The sequence below is a fragment of the Nicotiana sylvestris genome, chromosome 5 (assembly GCF_000393655.2).
Source record: "Nicotiana sylvestris chromosome 5, ASM39365v2, whole genome shotgun sequence".
Classification (NCBI taxonomy): domain Eukaryota; kingdom Viridiplantae; phylum Streptophyta; class Magnoliopsida; order Solanales; family Solanaceae; genus Nicotiana; species Nicotiana sylvestris.
In genome coordinates, this window is record NC_091061.1 from 69,814,252 (window position 1) to 69,832,670 (window position 18,419).

At 40.8% G+C, this 18,419-nt stretch overlaps 1 protein-coding gene and 1 non-coding gene across 4 annotated transcripts; both read right to left on the bottom strand.

Annotated features, from left to right (window-relative positions):
* Positions 1-3,423: 3,423 nt before the first annotated feature.
* LOC104215125 (protein unc-13 homolog) lies at positions 3,424-15,187 on the bottom strand. Of its 3 annotated transcripts, XM_009764889.2 has the most exons (6): positions 12,111-14,565; positions 11,390-11,460; positions 6,955-7,821; positions 6,004-6,459; positions 4,901-5,090; positions 3,424-4,821 (listed from the first exon to the last, which is right to left on the bottom strand). In XM_009764889.2, the coding sequence occupies exons 3-6, from the start codon at positions 7,798-7,800 to the stop codon at positions 3,890-3,892; spliced, it is 2,424 nt and encodes an 807-aa protein (XP_009763191.1). In that variant the 5' UTR covers positions 7,801-7,821; positions 11,390-11,460; positions 12,111-14,565; the 3' UTR covers positions 3,424-3,889. The 3 variants fall into 3 exon arrangements, with proteins under 3 accessions (XP_009763191.1, XP_009763178.1, XP_009763184.1); XM_009764876.2 differs by lacking the exon at positions 11,390-11,460 and having other exon boundaries at positions 14,494-15,187; XM_009764882.2 differs by lacking the exon at positions 11,390-11,460.
* Positions 9,835-9,907, bottom strand: TRNAY-GUA (transfer RNA tyrosine (anticodon GUA)). Its single transcript has one exon. It is a non-coding gene; the product is annotated as a tRNA-Tyr (tRNA).
* Positions 15,188-18,419: the final 3,232 nt, after the last annotated feature.

Here is an 18,419-nt window from a genome sequence, read left to right on the forward strand (position 1 = left end):
ACAACAAAAGACTGGCGGTAAATGTTTAGTTGCTTGACGCTACTGTTGGGATAGACAAGCTATGATCAAAGAGGGATGAGATAGCTTGACAAAGGCACAAAAGGAATTAAGAAATATATTGACAAGAATAGGTGCCCCTTGGAGTTTAAAGTGGGTCATAAGGTGCTGTTAAAGCTTACTCCACATATTTGGAAAAAGATTGACAGTCAGGGGAGGCATAGAGCATTGGTCGCAAGGCACGATGGTCCTTTTGAAGTTGCTGAAAAAGTTGGTGAAGTTGCTTAGCGATTAAAGTTTCCAAAATGAATGAAAATACATTCAACTTCCCATGTGAGTTTCTAAAGCTACATTGAAAATCCTGCAGATCTGGATAGACATAAGATAAAGAGAGCTCCTCCTAAGATACGCACTCAGCTTGAGGAAAAAATTAGAAGTTTCATGACCACCAGGTTCTTGGTATGCACAAGAAGAATAGGCGAACGGAATTTTTGATTTGGTGGAAAGGAAAGCCCAAGGCAGATGCAACTTAGGAAAAGGGCGCTTCATTTTGGCAACATGAACATCAAATAGGGGACTATTTGAAATCATCCTCGACGAGGACGTCGAGTTCAACTAGTGGAGGTGAATTGTTAACCCCTAATGTTGGAACGTGAGGGATGTCGGGCTGAACCAATGTCAAGGGCTTGTACATTGTCCCTTGACATGGGTTCTTGTAGGTGTTTGTAAGTAATATGCGGAGCTGGGAGTGTGCCTAAGTTGGTGCATGGGACTTAGGTGGGTCAGCTTGATAAGGTGCCTTGAGTGATGACAAGGCAGCCTTGGTTCTGGACGACGGTTTTGGCAAATGAAGGCAAGCAGGCACATGGCACTTGACAAAGGCACGTGTGTGGATTAATGGGACAGCATGGATATAAAGAGCATTGTCATGAGCTGATTATGTGTGAATCATGGTCTAAAAGACAAGGCAAGGCAGGCTGAGTAAAGTGTGGGCGAAGCTGGAACAAGTGTGCAAAAAATATGATTGGAAGGAAGTGTGATGTACATGTGCTGTGGAAGTTATGCCATGTGCAGTGCACATGAGTCAGTTGGCTTGAAGGCTGAAGGAGGAATAATTTCGTAGGAATCATGCACGCCCCATGTAATTTCTTGTAATTGCACTATAACTGTCATTGACAGCTCCCTTTATGTATGTGTATTTCGTTGGCTAAAGCAAGTAGCATATTAGGAGCCTTCCAACATGAGTCCTTGTTATATTCCATGAGAATAATAAAAGGTTGGGTGTTTTATCCGTAAGTGTTGTGTGCTTTTGTTTACAAGTCTAAAAATATTCTAAGTCCTAAAATTGAGGGGGGGAAAGTAAGGCTGAGTGGCTTGAGTGTCAGTTGATGCCATGCAGTGCAATTTGCGAAAAATTGACTCTGTAACAACTACTGGACAAAGATTGCACCAGGAAATAACTTGACAAGATTCTTTAACAAAACCTTATTGGCGGAGACTTTTAACAGTCATGAAAAAGAATGCCTGAGAAAGTTGTAGATGCACGGTTATGAGTCTAAGTGAAAGTTGTTGGACATATATTATTAACCATGCGTTTGAATATAGTATATTCTAATAATTTTCATGAGCAAAAGTCTAAGTGGGAGATTATTAGGATATATACTATTAATCATGGGTTTTGTTTGGTTTGGTTTAGATATAGTATTTCATTATGGAATAATTATTATTTAATTTTAATAAAGTTTTAAATAGATCATACAGAAATATGTGTCATTTGCTTATATAGTTGATGATTTAATGTATAGAGTATAACTTATACACGAAAGATTAAATCATCGGTTCTTATAAGTATAAAGTTTGAGTTCACAATCTAATGATGGAATTGGACAAACCATCAGGAATGATTATAGTACAAGATTAAATATAATTTATCTTGATTATGGGAATGGCTTATTCCGATTTCTTGTACTAGTACATTTTGTATGTATTGAACGAACCAGTAGAGATAAGTATTTTATACTGACTCGAGAAAATAAATTCTCTAGTCATCAAATGTACTTATACTCTTAATCTTGATATAATTATTATTAGTTGTGTATATTATTTTTATTTTTATTTATTAAAAAGCGAGATTCTTTGGTGGGTCAATTTTCCTAATTAATTGGATAATAATAATTTACATTGGCGAAGTAATAGTTAGTTGATGGAATTCATGTCTCTATTTAGAGATTGATGATACACTTTTATGGAAGCTTATAAGTTTTCATGTGTAAACTCGGCCGATGAATTTTGTATCCGATACATGAAATAAGTTAAACAAAAGTCTAAAAGAAATAATTAATAAATTAACTATCAGTACTTTAATTTAATTAATTAGTATATGAATCTTAAAATCAGGAGTTGAATAAGATTTAATAGGTGAGTTTCAAAATTGAATAAGGAGTGCAATTATGAATTTTTAGTAGAATAATTCCTAATTTACTATGGTGGACTTTAATTTCGAAAATTAAAAATTAATTTCATAATTAGAAGCATTAAATTTTATGGTCTCTGTTGTACCTAAATAATAGGAAATAAAGGAATTCTTTTTTTAGTGGAAAATAAAACTCGACAAGTTTTGGAAAAAGGTTTTAACCCGTAAAATCTGTGTTATAAATACATAAGGCTTTCCACCTAGAGGAAGGAAAGAGTGGGTGACCAAATCTTAGGCCTCTTTTTCCTAGAGAATTTCGCCCACACGAAATTGCTATTTTCAGATATTATTTGGGTAACACAGTAAAACACCGTAAAACGTTCGAGAATCATGATCATGTGGGTGGGGGAGATTCCATTGAGACGCTGTAGAACTGAAGGCTCACGTGACTGAAAAGTTGTGTTCACGCTTCAAGAGGTAACCCGTAAAACTCCGTTGTCTAGGTTACATGTGATTTTGATATTGGGATTGCTTCCGCTAGTTATAATAATCAATCAAGTATAAGTATGATATGCTTATTAACAAATAAATCCCATATATCACAAGACGGCGCGTTCAATGAAGCCAGGCGATATGAACTATGATGCATCACATCTAAAAATGCAAAATAAGGATCCAGAGTATAATTTTACAAGAGTAGCATAGAATCTGGAATCAACATGCAGTGTTGATCAAGTCACATCTTTTGTTCCCAGCAGCTATGGTCTAGTGGAACTCTTAAATTTGTTAACATCAAGTGTAGATCAAGTAAACATATTTGGTTCGTCTAGTGGAATCTTAAGTGGAATGCAAAAGAAAGGACCACTTGCAGGAACTTCCAAAAACTTTTGCAGCATTGTCGAGCATAGTTCGCCATACTAAAATTGGGAACGTCATTTTGGCAATGCAAGTTTTCAAGTAAGAAACATATATGGTTAAACAAACCACCCACTTCAAGCAGTTAAGCATATCTCAGGAACAAAACCAAACTGTTTCTCTCAACTTCCATAGGTAAAAGCTCAAGAAACCTTTCTTTTCGGAATACATAATAAGACACAAAAGAAAGAAAATACAGCTACAAATCCAAAAAAACATTAGGATTTTACCTATCAGGGAGAAAGGGAAAGGTACATAGAAGGTTTGGAACAAGAATGACATCCATTCAGCTGGTAATGTAGTCGTCTATAAGATAAACTTTGTACCACATCTTCACATAGACACGATATGCTTTCACTCCTCGACAGTAATCCTCAAGATCTCACTTTACAAACTGACGTCTTCCTCTGTTAACTTACTCACAGTCAAGTCATATGCGCTCAATAAATCACAAGTATTCTGTACAAAATAATCACGCAGCTTCCTAATATGAACAACCTAATCCAAGATCCAGTGTTACAGTTAGCTAACATCACCTCACTCATTTTCCAACCATGTGAACGGTTACAGTTTCTTTGGGAAGTTGTAGTTCTTCTTTAGAAACTTAGTTGCCATTTTATCATTTCGATAACACAGAACGCGCATAATGGTGCTGGGCTCGGTAGGACTCCAGTTACCTGATGTAGGAGGCAAGGGAAGTCTGGATTTAGCTGAAGGGGCAAAATTATCTTGAACTGCATGCTCAAATTGATCAATTAGAATAGCAGTATCAGTGTGGAAAAGAGGAAGAATGCCTTTCAAAGTAGTTGAAAACTTGTCTATAAGGTCAGCTGGCAATCCATCACCATCCGACCAGAATAGATCCATTAGGAACTTCAAATCTTCATCAATAATTGCAGCATCAGCCAGTAAAAAAGAACGAGAAGGTCCTCCGGCCAGCAAAACAAACAGGAATCCATCAAAAGAGGCTTTCATTACTTTAGTGATTACACGTGTCCGGACCCTGTCATGAACTGTTGCTGATATGATCTCAAGGTTTTCCTCCAGCTCCTGCAGGAAAGGTTCAATTCGGGATGATGAAACATCCCCTACATACAGGTAATCCCAGAAGACATGACTCAACTCATGGAAGATGACTTTATATGCAATTGCCTCAGAAAGCTGCTGGATCCCTTCCAGACAAGCAGCTGCTGACAGCTCAAAACCTTTGCCCAACACATTAACAAGATTATCATCATGAACACATATATTATCCCTCAGTTGGGAAATTGTCCTTTTCTCTAGCACATCCAATTCTTTTCGTATGCAGTGCAAAGTATTAATACGGACACACAACTGAGGTATACTGAAAGAATCATCTCCATTAGTGGTCCCATTATGAGATTTCTTAAGCAAAACCATAGGAGGCCTCTCTTTCTTCCTGAACACACTAAACTTTGACCCAGCTGAGCATCTAGTCAAAGCAGGCATAGTTGGAACAAAGGTACTTCGAGATCCTGCAACCACACCAGATATTAATGGTCTATAACGTAACTGTTACACCATATTATACTTTGCAGCCAAATTAATATTTACCACAGCCAGATATAGCCTCCAATATGTAGTTCTGAAGGCATCCATCAAGGCCATTCATTAACTCTGGAAGTAAAGCTGGATGCATAGGTATTGGTAACAAAAAGAATGCTTCGAAAGTCTCATCTATGCTGCGTAGGACCTCCACTCCAGAGGGAGCAAATCGCTCTTTATTTGCATGAGGGTTCCAGACCTACAAAAGAAGGCAAAAGGTCAGGTCATGTTGTACTACTTAGCTGTGTGTTTAAGGTTTGTATACAGCATGACCAAGCAGCATGGGCAGACCATATCCATTTTCCTTTTCCAATTTCAGGCGATGTTGCTTCCTTTATAAGTTGACTTCTTTAATGATGTTGGGCCTAAATCTTTGCATTGACTACTTGAATCATCTGAAATAAAGGGCAGCCCGGTGCACAAGGCATCCCGCATTTCATGCTTTCGCAGGATGCCTTGTGCACCAGGCTGCCCTTTAATTTCAGATGATTCAAGTAGTCAATGTAAAGATTTAGGTCAGACATCATTAAAGAAGTCAACATATAAAGGAAGAAACAGCACAATCACCTCCACGCATTTCAAGCTCCCATAAAGAGGTCTTACAAAAATATTCGCTAATCGGTGCCATTAGAATAGTTAAATTGGGACTCCCTCCCTCCCCCCCGGGGGGTGGGGGTCGGGGAAGGTGAGGCAATGAGAGCCAAAAACAAAGATGAAGACAGATCCCATTAATTTTCTCCCTTTTGGATTGAGAGGCAGCTTCCAGGCATACCAGTTGACTGAAGGAAAATCTTAGACTAGCAGATAAGACACAAATTACAGATTAGGTGTATAATACTGGGTATACTTTTGTTGAAGGAAACGGGCTCGCCCTCTTCCCTTTTGTGCTATCACTCAAGGGGTAGTGTCAAAACATTAGGGAATTACAGGAAAAGAATTTCACAACCTGAAAGAAATATTTTCAACACCGTAATCCCAAATCCTTCAGCTTCTTAATGCCGAATATGATGATAGAGTGTTTAGCACAATGGTGACGGTCCATGGCACCAGACATTAGTACAAGCCAGCAACTGATCACTAAAATAAAGAAACAACAGGAGAAGGAGACATACCTCTTGTTGCAGATTCCTGTTGACCCATTCCTTAAGTCTGTCTATTCTAGTCCTTATCCATGATTTCACCAGGTTTGCTATCACAGCTTCAACTTCATAAGGAGTCATCTCTTTAATTAATGACTTTCCTCCATCTTCACTGTCAACAGCATCCGCAACAGCCATCTGTACAAGATCTTTCTCCAGCTTGTCAGCTGCTATCAGCACCTGTAGAGCATCTGGAGTCAACTCACTTATCCCCGAAACAAATTTCTTCAGCTCACTTCCATAGCAAGCATGAAGTGTAGCAACAGCTACACCAGTTGCAATAGGGTGCCATCTCTTCAGAACAGCACTATATATTTCCTTCTCATTGAAAGCCAGATCAGTAACATTTTGGGCCAGGATGGAAAGGATGGGAAGTGAACTCTGCTGTTTTTTAGAGGACTTTCTGCTTGATATCAACCTCTCCTTTTCCTGTCTTTAGGCAGAGTAGGCCGAGTTAGTCACTTTTTCCATCAATGGAGCAAGAATTAACTTAGACCAAATCATGAAAGTTAGAAGGATTAAATAAACTCCAGAAATAAATGGAAAAAGTTCGAAAATGCCAGGGAAAACTAAAGCTAGAAAGATTCAAATGCATTTCAGGGGACAGAAGATAGTTTTAATTTGCAATCTGTGAAGAGGAGAGTGAAATACATTCAGCACGAAAAAGTAGATTATCAGTATCATTATGAAGCTCTACACTACCAGGAAGTACTTTCTGTGCGAGTGGAAAAAACTCTCACTTCAAGTCGGGGGGTATCTGAGATGAGAAATATAGATAAAGTACCAACGGCGTCATTCTAGATTCCTGAGAAAGAGGGCAAGAAAACACTGAACTCCCCCTTAAATTAAAAATGCAAATTGGAGTTCTCGATATGATGCTTGTACTACATGGTGAGGTTAACTAAACTGCAAAGACCAACTTGCCTGAGAAAAGGCCCTGAGCATCGAAGCCCTGATGTAAGTATCAACGCTGCTAAATTCAACATCAACCTCTTTCTTCTTCTTCTGATAGTTGCGCGGATTGTGTTCGACCAAAATTTTGGTAGCTGATAAACCCATAGAGAGAAGACTTTGCATGATATCAACATTGTCCCTGTAAAAGCTGTCATGGTATGCAAGCAGCCTTTTCTCAGCCCAACCTAGGATCAAGTCAAGCAGAGAACTCAAGGTCTGAGAGCAACTTGGGTGTTTTACTGCCTTGGCATCATTTGCTACCTCCGATAACAGATTATCAGCGGCAAATAGCAGGTCATTTTCAACTTGGCTGGTTGAAACATATCGATGAAATAAAACCCATGAAAAGCAAATATTATGGAATATCTGGTCTATATCAAGTATTACCCAAGTCTTTTTTATGATTTCTAAGACCTCATCAACTTCTTCAATAACAGAGGTCTGATCGTTCACATCAAAACAAGCTTCAAGCAATATTTGGTAGAGTAGGATATTCAATGGAGTGCCATCTGCCCAATGGCATATGTCGGGACTCGACCCATCAAATGATCTGCAGGCGAGGGATGTCGCAAGATTCCTGAGTACTTGCATTGATTCACTGTGCTTCCCCGTATCCATGGGTTTTACCAGAGCCCCATGTATAATATGCTGAAGCTGTCTAGGACGTGTGTCTGTCTCATCCAGAGGCAAGTATGGATGCAAGACAAGTCCAGCCTCAAGTAGTTTCAAGTTTCTCCTCTGCCATACTTCATATTCTTGTGGATTTGGAAAATCTGAGGTTTTGAACTGCTGCAAGAGCTCCAGTGGTAGAACCATTGACTCGAGACGTCTTCCAAGCTGGAAAGTACAAGAAACAATCTAACCATTAAGGTGCAGTTTAAAGAACATTCCAGTACTATTTTTATCTATAAATGTGTATCAAACTCATTTAGCAACACATTTTCAATGAATCCCATTTTTCAACCAATCCATGTCAATGAATTTCCCACTTCAGATAAACAAAACCATCAAGTAATGAAGGTGAGGCCCATCTAGTGTGATGCCCATGACTGAGGGCAGGTCAAGCAGGACTGCCAGGTTTCTAGGTTAGCAAGCTCCTGAAAAAGGGTGCACATGTCACATTAGGCGAATCCCACATTGAAAATGGAGAGAAAATGAAGAGCTTTATAAGTCATGACACAAGTTCATATGGTACGCGCGCTTTTGGGGCTCGAGGTGACGTGGCCCGAAATACAAAACCGTGCGGGCCCTAAGCTTGACTGTAAAAACCCAAGGGGTTGGATCGGAAGGTGCGAAATTTTTAATTGTTTTTGAGCTTTATCAAGTATCGACAGACGAAAAGATGAGTTATGTCGATGTGCACATCATGGAGAAAATGGACACCTGGTTTCATGTTTATATGATGGAGCATGGTGGAGCAATTGCTTGGGAGACTTTTTGTTTGGACGTATGTCGTAGGTATGGCAATATAAGGCCCATGGATATTGTCATTGATTTTAATAGGCTGCAACAGTGGCCTGATGTGAAAGTTATTTTAACAAATTTGAAAAACTTCGTTTTTACCTGTTGCTGATTAATCCCCCATTAAATGAAGCATACTTTGTTTATTCTTTTGTGGGTGGAGTAAAATCTGACCTACATTCCATGGTTCGAGCTTCTAATCCACATTGACAGACGCTATGGAGGTGCCTAAGCTCCATGAGAATACACTATCAGCCATTTATAAAAATGTCCAAGGCCCAAGAATTTCCACTACCCGACCCAGGACTACTTTGACCCCAAGCCCAAAGCCAGCCAAAACATTAAAGCTATTACACCATATGTGGCCCCAAGTCCATTAAACTTGAATAAAACACCCTCTTTGGGAACCCTAAGAGATAAAAAGCTATGTTATAGCTGTCATGAAAAATGGGCTCCGAGGCATAAATGCAAAACCAAGGCCCTTTAAACATTGGAAGACAGTGAGGGTGAGACTATAGTAGAGGAAGGGAAAAGTTCAGGAGTTAAAAGAATGAGTTTGCGCAAGTAGAAAATAACGGGGAAGAGGAGGAAGCGGTGATTAGTGTGATGGAGGGCCCGTGCTGAAGCCCAAATACCATTAAAATTTGCGGGGCTTTTGAAAAGTGAACCAATTGTGGTGCTTGTGGACTGTGGAGCCACCCAAAGTTTTATTGATCCACAATTAGCAGCTTTGTTACAATTGGATGTGCAAAAATTGGTCAGACCTAAGAGATTGCGGGTTGCCAATGGAGAAGTCTAGGTTACCACTGCCATATGCTGTAAGGTTGGATGGCAGATGCAAGGAGAGGGTTTCAAATTAGAATTTCGTGTGATGAAGGTTGCTGGATGTGATTTGTTGCTCGGCATGGACTGGATTGACTTGATGGCACCTATAAACTTGCATACCAGGCCCCGTAGTGTCACTTTCATGAGAGGCACAAGAATGGTAACCTTGGTAAGTTATCATGATTCATTGGATTGGGCCATAACGATACCAAGCTGATTGCAGGTTTATTATGCCAAGGAGAATGTAATTGGGTGGCCCAAACTTGTCAACTAGAATCGGGAGGGGGCCAACAGTGAACAAATTCCAGCCCAAGTGGAAAAATCTTGAAGGAGTTTAATTTGGTGTTTAGTGAACCAACCACTCCCCCCCCCCCCAAATAAAACATGTGATCATGCAATTGAGCTATTACCAGGTTCTAAACCTGTTAATCAAAGACCCTATAGGTATTCACACGAGCAGAAAGACAACAACAACAACAAAAAACCGAGTGAAATTATAGTGTGTATGCAGACCTTACTCCTACTATATGAAGGTAGAGAGGTTGTTTCCGAAAGACAAAGAAGTCCGACCTACCGGATTCGAACCAGTGACCTAAGGATCTACAGTCCTCCGCTCTACCAACTGAGCTAAGGTCGTTCACACGAGCAGAAAGACGTAATAGAAAAGAGTATCCGTGAAATGCTGGAAGCAGGGACAGTAACTTCATCTCCCTTTGCATCTCCAGTTATCCTCGATAAAAAGAAGGATTCATCTTGGAGTATGTGTATAAAATAGGAGGCTCAATGATACCACAATTAAAAACAAGTACCCGATTCCCGTGATGGAAGATTTGTTTGATAAGCTAAATTGAGCTCAAATTTATTCTAAATTGGACCTAAGATCGGGGTATCATCAAATAAGGATGAAGGCGGCTCATGAACACAAAACAGCTTTTAAGACGCATCATGGGCGGTGGGAGTACACTGTTATGTCGTTTGGGCTTACAAAGGCACCAACTAGCTTTCAGGCCCTAATGCACCACGTTTTTGGCCCATATTTAAGAAAGTTTGTTTTGGTCCTTTTTTGTCGATAACTTGGTCTACAGTGCTTCATTAGGAGAACATCTAGAACACATAGCATGGTGTTTAAGTTGTTAATTGAGCATCAGCTGTTTGCTAAGCGTTCAAAGTGGTCTAAACCTGTTTGCATTAAGGGTCTATGAGGGTTCCCTAGCTTAACAGGTTATTACCGACGCTTCATTTAAAATTACATTGTGATTAGCAAGCCCTTAACATTCTTATTTAAAAGGGAGGTTTCGTGTGGAACGATGTTGCTACTAAGGCTGGGCCATGACTCAAGCATCGGTATTAGCTCTGCCAAATTTTACGGAGCTATTTGTTGTTGAAGTCGACGCCAGTGGACTAGGCGTCGGGGCAGTGCTTTCTCAGCACAATAGTCTCATCGCTTTTTTGAGCCAAGCCTTGAGCCCAAAGCACTTAGGCATGTCAACATATGAGAAAGAGCTCATAGCTCTTCTTCTGGCCGTTGAGAAATGGCCACTATATCTCCCGCCCAACCACTTTGAGATCCAGACAGACCATTTGAGTCTAAAATTCCTAAGAGACCAACGTATCACACATCATTACAACACAATGGGTAACGAAATTGATGGGATTCAGTTATGAAATACATTATAGGCAGGGGAAAGAAACATTATAGTTGATGCATTGTCTAGAAGGGGGAGGAACCAAAGTGGTTCAACCAGACTTAGAATGTTTGGGTCTCAGTGTGACCCACCCCAAATGGGCCCAGGAAGTCCATGAAAGCTACGAAAGAGATAGTGAGGCCAGGAACTAATCACCAAGCTATCTATAGATCCAAAAGTAGTATCTGAAGTCACATTCCAGTTGGGATTGCTGAGATTTCAAGGGAAGGTTTGGATTGGAAATCAAAAGAACCTCAGGAACAAACTGGTTCACGACATGCATTCATCAGCCTAGGGAGGACATTTAGGTATACACGCAACATATCAAAAGTTAAAATCCATTTTTTATTGGCCAAAAATGATTTAAGGATGTGAAGACCATTGTACAAGAATGCGAAATTTGTCAAAGAAACAAAGATGAAAATGTGGCTTACCCCCAATTTTTGCAACCATTACCATTTCCAGAAGGGCTTGGGAGCACATATCCATGGACATCATTGAGGGTCTACCAAAGTCACAAGGAAAAGATATTACTTTGTTGGTGGTAGACTGATATACTATGTAGGCTCACTTCATAGCTTTGTCTCATCCTTACAATGCTACTCAACTAGCTCAAGCCTTCCTAGATTTTGTGTGCAAACTACATGGAATGCCCTGCTCTATAGTGTTGGACAAAGATCCCATTTTTGTAAGTCTCTTTTGGCAAGAGCTTTTTAAAAGCATGCAGGTACAACTCAAATTAAGTTCAGCATATCACCCCTAAACGGATAGGCAAACAAAGAGATTAAACAGATGCCTTGAGTCCTATCTAAGGTGCATGACAGGCCAAACAGAATTTTGGTATAATTCCAGTTTTCAATTGGCAATTGGTATGACCATATTTCAGGCTCTCTATGGATATGAACCTCCTCAGCCACACAATCTAACGTGGGAACAGTTGATCAAATGCTAAAGCAAAGACAAATGGTGAACAAGCAATTGAAGGAGAATCTGGTCAAGGCTCAGCTTCGAATGAAACAATATGCAGATAGTAAAAGGAGTGAGAGGGTTTTTGAGGTAGGGGATATGGTTTTCATCAAACTACAGCCCTGCAGGCAAACATCAGTTGCATTAAGGAAGAATCTGAAATTAGCCTCTAAATTCTATGGACCTTACCATGTAGTCAAGAAGATTAGTCCACTGGCATATGAGCTCCAGCTTCCCAGTGAATCCCAAATTCATCTGGTCTTTTACGTGTCCCAACTGAAAAAGAAGCTTGGGCCAAATATTTTTCCAGCAAAAGATTCGCCCTTGAGCAAACCAAATGATCAACTTTTGTGCCAAGCCGGCAGCTCGGGTGGTAACCCAAGTGCTGGTTCAGTGGACCAACTTAGCTTCGGAGGATGCTACTTGGGAGGATTATTCCTTCCTCACTTCTCAATTTTCAAAATTTCAACCTTGATTGTCAACATTCTCAAAGGGGGCGGGAAGTAGCGGAACGGACTATCCGCTCAGCTTGAAATGAATGAAGACGAAATGAAGAGAAAGGTCAATGGAGTTGGGCCCAAATCCAGAAATAAGAATAGTTTCATATTATCATTTGTCCCTTAGGTTTTTAGCTATTATGCTTACCTAAAAAAGTATGGCCTAGCCCTTTATAATGATACTTGTCTTGCCAGCTTTTTATCCGTTGGGAAATAGTACTAGGGTGTTGATTTATGATTGGATCAGTACACTTGTCCGGAGGAATTTAGTACTAATATATAAGGAATTAGTTTAATTTCCATCTTTTGTCAATGAAAAATCCTTTTTAAGACTCTTCTTGTATTTTCTTTACCGCTTTTTCGTCAAGCGCTACACATACTCATCGTACTGCCCATAAGAATCATTCGTTCTGTGATTCTTAACCTATCAATTATAACCAAGGAAACCAAAAATGTGGTTTCTGAAAGACATCAATAAACTTGTTGGCCATCTTTTAAACGGATATATTAGTGATTAAGAAAAAACAAATCTTGCCGTCATGTGATTATACCGGAAACGATGGACAAAAGAACATCAATTCTATCAAGAAGGACCTGCTTAAAATCTGAAATCACTCGTACAGTTCAGTTGCTGCAAATTAATCGTTTTATTCCTTTTTTGTTGACCAAGAAGTTTCCAGCTTTGAAACTCCGTGGACAATGAGCCCCCTCATCTCCCTTTCTCCACTTAAATACTAGGCTCAGCATTCTATCGTGTGCCTACCATACATCCGGCTTTGTTGAACCATAAGCCCTGGGGTGCTCAATTAATTAAAAGTTTCATTAAGGGTAAAACTGAAAGTGTAAAGTTAATTGTTTCCAAATGTAGAAGTGTGTCATTCTTTTCTAAACATACTACTAGGGGTGTCAATGGATATTCGAAAACCGACCAAACCGACCGAACCGTACCGCACCGAACCGATTTTTAGGTTTCTTTTTAAGAAACCGTAGGTTTTTATATAAATTTATAATCGCACCGATAATTAGGGTAGGTTTTTTATTTTATAAAAAAAAAAAACCGAACTGTACCGAATAAATTTTACATGTAGAAAATATATTTATTTAGTAAGTTTAAAAATAATAATGCATTAAATTTTCTTTGAGCCTTGGAATTATGAAAACTATTATAAGCCAACAAGTAATTAAACTCAAAATACTAATTCCTAAAACCTATTATGCTACTTCTACTTAAACCAAGTTATTTCAAGTATCTTCATTAGCAAGACACAAAGTATTCTAGCAATTATGAGTAGCAAACTATAATGTATTGAATATGTTTCCTTTCATATAATTTAGATTTATTTTTTTGAATATTTAATCTTCTATAGACTTAAAATTCTTGAGTCCCAACTTGGTATATCTTTTAACTCGTGTGATTAATATTTTCTTTGTCTTTGTTTGATTTCTTTTACGCTGTTGTAGAATAGTCGATGGATCTATACTATAGCCATATTTTTTTTTAAATTTCACCCTTTAAACAATAAAAATGTCTAGAGAGTTTTGTTAAGTCCTATAAAAGAACGTACGTTATTGCAATTCTACTTCTACTGGTGAATTTTACATGATATTAAAAAAATACCGAAAATTAATCGAACCGTACCGATACCGAAGAGAAACCGACATGATTGAGACGGTTTCGAAAAGTCTCATTTTGGTTATATATAATAGAATAACCGAAAAATTGGTATGGTACAAATTTTGTAAAATAACCGACCGAACCGAACCATTGACACCCCTACATACTACTCCCTCCGTTTCAATTTAGATGAGGTAGTTTGACTAGGCACCCACTTTAAGGAAAAAAAGGATTTTGAAACTTGTGTCATTAAAAGCTAAAGGGTAAAACTTTGTGGGGAATGACACTTGTGTGATTATAAAAGTAATGATAATACGGGTAAAATGAAGAATTTAAAATGTGTCATTTATTTTGGAATAGACTAAAAAGAAAAGTAACTTATCTAATTTGAAACGGATGAGTATAAGAAGGAAAGTGTGTCAAATAAAATTTTATCAGCAAAGAAAAGATGAACAAAAACCTGGCCAGCAGCTACTCTTAAAAAGGCTCGTCGGACCCTAGAATCAGTGGTCTCCGAAACCCTCATTTGGACCCTCATCAACTCACCCACAGTCGTAGAACCCTTTTTATTCCCACTCACTACTGAGTCCGAATTCTTCTTCCTCGACTTCATTCCAAGCGCCTTCTTCACCTTACTCGCCGCCGTCGACGTCACCGACCTCTGAAACGACGGCGACAATGACATCATCGACGACGATGACGATCTCTCAGAACTGGAAACAAACTTCAACGGCCTGCCGGAGGTGGAGCTACGGCAAGCTCCGACCAGGATCTCGTACGCGGTTTCCCGGAGCTCCGATTCTGTCAAGTCCACATCCAATTCGCCAAACGGGTAGGGAAATTCATCGTCGGAGTAGGAGGAGGGTAAAAGGGGAATTTTTGGTTTTTCGTGTAAGTTGTTTGCCGTGCTTTCCTCGTGGAACTTAGTTCTTGATAGTCTCTGTGCCGTTGCATCTCTGTGAGCATACGACACCATATCCATGAAGAATCAATACAAGAGATATCAAAGGTGAAATTTCTGAGACTCCTGGAATTAATTGTTTTTCTAATTGACTTGAAAGGAATAGATATATAGGGTTACTTGCTTAGCTTTCTAAATCAAAAGACATGCATGAAATTGAGGGGATAAAGGCAGAGAGAGAGAGAGAGTAGAAAAAGAGGGTGTTTGGCTAATTGGGTCAAACTGGTTTATAAGTATTTTTTGGCTTATCTACACGTTTGATAAAATTAAAAGTGCTTATAATTTAAGTGCTTATAAGCCAAAAATAAGTCAAAAGTCATAAGTTGATCTCCCCAACTTATTAAATTTCAGTTTATAAGCACTTTAAGTTTGATCAAAATATTTATTATTTTATCCCTAAAATACTTTTTTTTAAAACAAAACTCTTCATATACCCGGTTCTTCATCTGCTTATTATTAATTTCAGCATTTTTATCCAAATACATAACTGCTTAATTTTTTAATTAATTTCAATACTTAAAAATATTTTTCAGCACCTAATGTCTATCAGCTACTTTAAATCACCAAATCCAAACGGACTCAAAGTTGGGTTTTGACGAGGAAGGAAGCTTGAGCTTTTCTGGAAGGAGAATTGTCGACTGCCTACTGATTGGTAAATGCCAGATGCAAGCGCGTTTGGTCAAAGGTTGGTTTAGCCTTTTGAATAGGCATTTGGCGAAGGTTCCACACATGTATAGATTGGGGTGTCAGCATGTGTATTGTCATGGGTGGCTTTCCAGCCGTGCCCCATGACCCCTTGGGCGCGCCCCGTGGCGTCCTAGCAAGCCTTCCAATGCCTAGCGCCACGGACGGCCCCGTGGTCTTGGTCGCGCCAAGTGACAAGCGCGCATGTGCCTCTGTCGCCCCACCGATATCCCTCGCCAGCGCCCAACCGCAGGCAGATGCCAACAGCGCCGCGCGCGCAGACAATGCCGCGCGCGCAGATCCTGATGCCAAAGACTATGCTGCCGACAACGGCCCTGTTTTCTGCCTTATAGCAAACTAAGTCTTTTTCATTGTAAATATAGAGTAGTTTTATTCCATGTAATTTCATTATGTTTCTCTAGCTTAATCAAGTCTAGTCTTGTAGCTTTGGATTATTTTTTTAAGCATTATTAAGGGGGACCAAACAATCAAAACTTTCTAGCAAGCAAACAATTCTCTGTACTGGTGTCTCTCCCCCTCGACACCGCATTTCCTTTCTGTAATAGCTTTCATTAATGCAATCAAGCTTTCTTTCATTCTCAATTCTCATTCCTGTTCTCTCAATTTCTCTTGACATTGGTTTTCCCGTACGGCACTGACAATCTAGTCTAGCGTACGGAGGGGACCTCAGTTGGCGGACAGCAACTGCACTGACATCAGTTGCTTAGCCTTACGTCGCCCTTCCAAGGAATCTCAGGAAGGCGCCGCGTAACAGTTGGTATCAGAGCCTAGGCTCGACATCGGACGAGGGAACGCATTGCCATTACCACCATTTCTGACCATGGTGAATCATGGGGACCGCATTGCGGCCCTTGAACAGACGGTTGACGGATTACTGCCCATCATGGATACGGTGCCTGAACTAAGAACCAGCCTAGGGCAAAGGTTGGATGACCTGGACCGCAGGGTGCTCCAGGCCGAAGTTGACATAGAAAACATCAGTCGTGACTCCGAGGGAGATCGGCAAACGGCAGCCACAGAGGCAGCCGAAATTTTTGGCAAATTCGAGGGACTCCAACAGGAGCGTGCCGAGGATTTAGCTTACAGGGCACAAGAGGCAGATAGGGTGACTGCCATGCAACAAACTATTGACGACTTGACAGACAAGCTCAATGTTGTCAATGCTGCCTTACAGGGCCTACTGCGAGGCGGTGGAAACCAGGTCGGGGGCGCTGCAAACCCCACCTCCGCGACACAAAAATTGAAAATTCCTGAGCCAAAGCCATACAGTGGAGCTAGGAATGCCAAGGAAGTGGAGAACTTCATTTTTGATGTCGAACAATATTTTGATGCTGTTGGGGGCCTAGAAGAAGCCAAGAAGGTAGCAACTGCTGCCATGTATCTTCAGGGTGATGCTAAACTCTGGTGGCGGGTGAAATACGAAGCTATCAAGGCCGGTGAAGATGCTCTCGAAACATGGGCAGAACTGAAGGCAGCCATCCGCCTACAATTCTTCCCCGAGAATGTTGAATACAATTCAAGGAGAAAGCTACGGGAGCTCCGTCAGACCAAATCTGTGCGGGACTACGTGCGGGAATTCTCCGCGCTCATGCTAAGCATACGCGACATGGGGGACAAAGACAAGCTCTTCACTTTCCTAGAAGGGCTGAAACCTTATGCCCGTATGGAGCTACAAAGGCAACGGGTAGATACCCTGCCCAAGGCGATCCAAGCAGCTGAATGCCTTGGGGACTATCAAATGGAAGCTCGGAAGGATAGGCCTCTCAACCGCCTACCCGAGCGGGATTCAAAGGGGGCCAGTCTAGCAATGGTGGCCCTAGCAGAAGTGGGGGAGATCGGAGCTCAACCAAACCTAAGGCTCCCTCCACAGGCAGCAACAGTGCTGCATCTAACAACAATGATCGGGGGAGGAAGCCTCCTTCAGGGTGCCGTCATTGTGGCGGACCACATTGGAACAATGAGTGCCCACATGCACAGATGAATGCCCATCAGACTTTTGATGATGGGACAGATGACGATTCAGACGATGCGGATCAGACTGAACCCGTAGGTGCCTTCAATGCAATTGTTGGCTCCATTTCTGAGGCATTAGCAGAGACTAGTGCTGGTATCCGTAAGAAGAAGGACCCATGTCCCGTCACCAAGAAAGGGAAAAAGAAGGCGGATGATGAGACTCCTCTTAAGCACGAGAGGACCTTAATGTTCGTTGAGATGAAGGTGAATGGCAAGCCCATTCGGGCCATGGTAGACACGGGTGCTACCCACAACTACTTAGCCTCGACTCAGGTGGAGCGCCTTGGTCTAGTCGTAGGGAAAGGTAGAGGCCGTGTCAAGGCTATCAACTCACCTCCCCAGCCAGTGGGTGGAATAGCCAAAGAAGTACCGATGAAGCTTGGCCCTTACGAAGGAAAATTCAACTTGCGCGTGGTGATCATAGATGACTTCGAGTTGATAGTTGGATTGGAATTCCTGAGGCAAACCAACACCATGCCTGTACCGTATGCTGACATGTTACTGATGATGGGAGCAAACGGGGCCAAGCCCTGCGTTATCCCGTGCATGCCCATGAAGATGGCCGTTGAAAACATCTCGGCCTTGCAGTTGAAGAAGGGGGTCAAAAGAAACGAACCTACGTTCCTGGCAACCCTCTGCATCGAAGATGTAGAATGCTCCTCGGGTCCCATTCCTGAACCCGTGAAGGAGCTACTACTAGAGTTTGA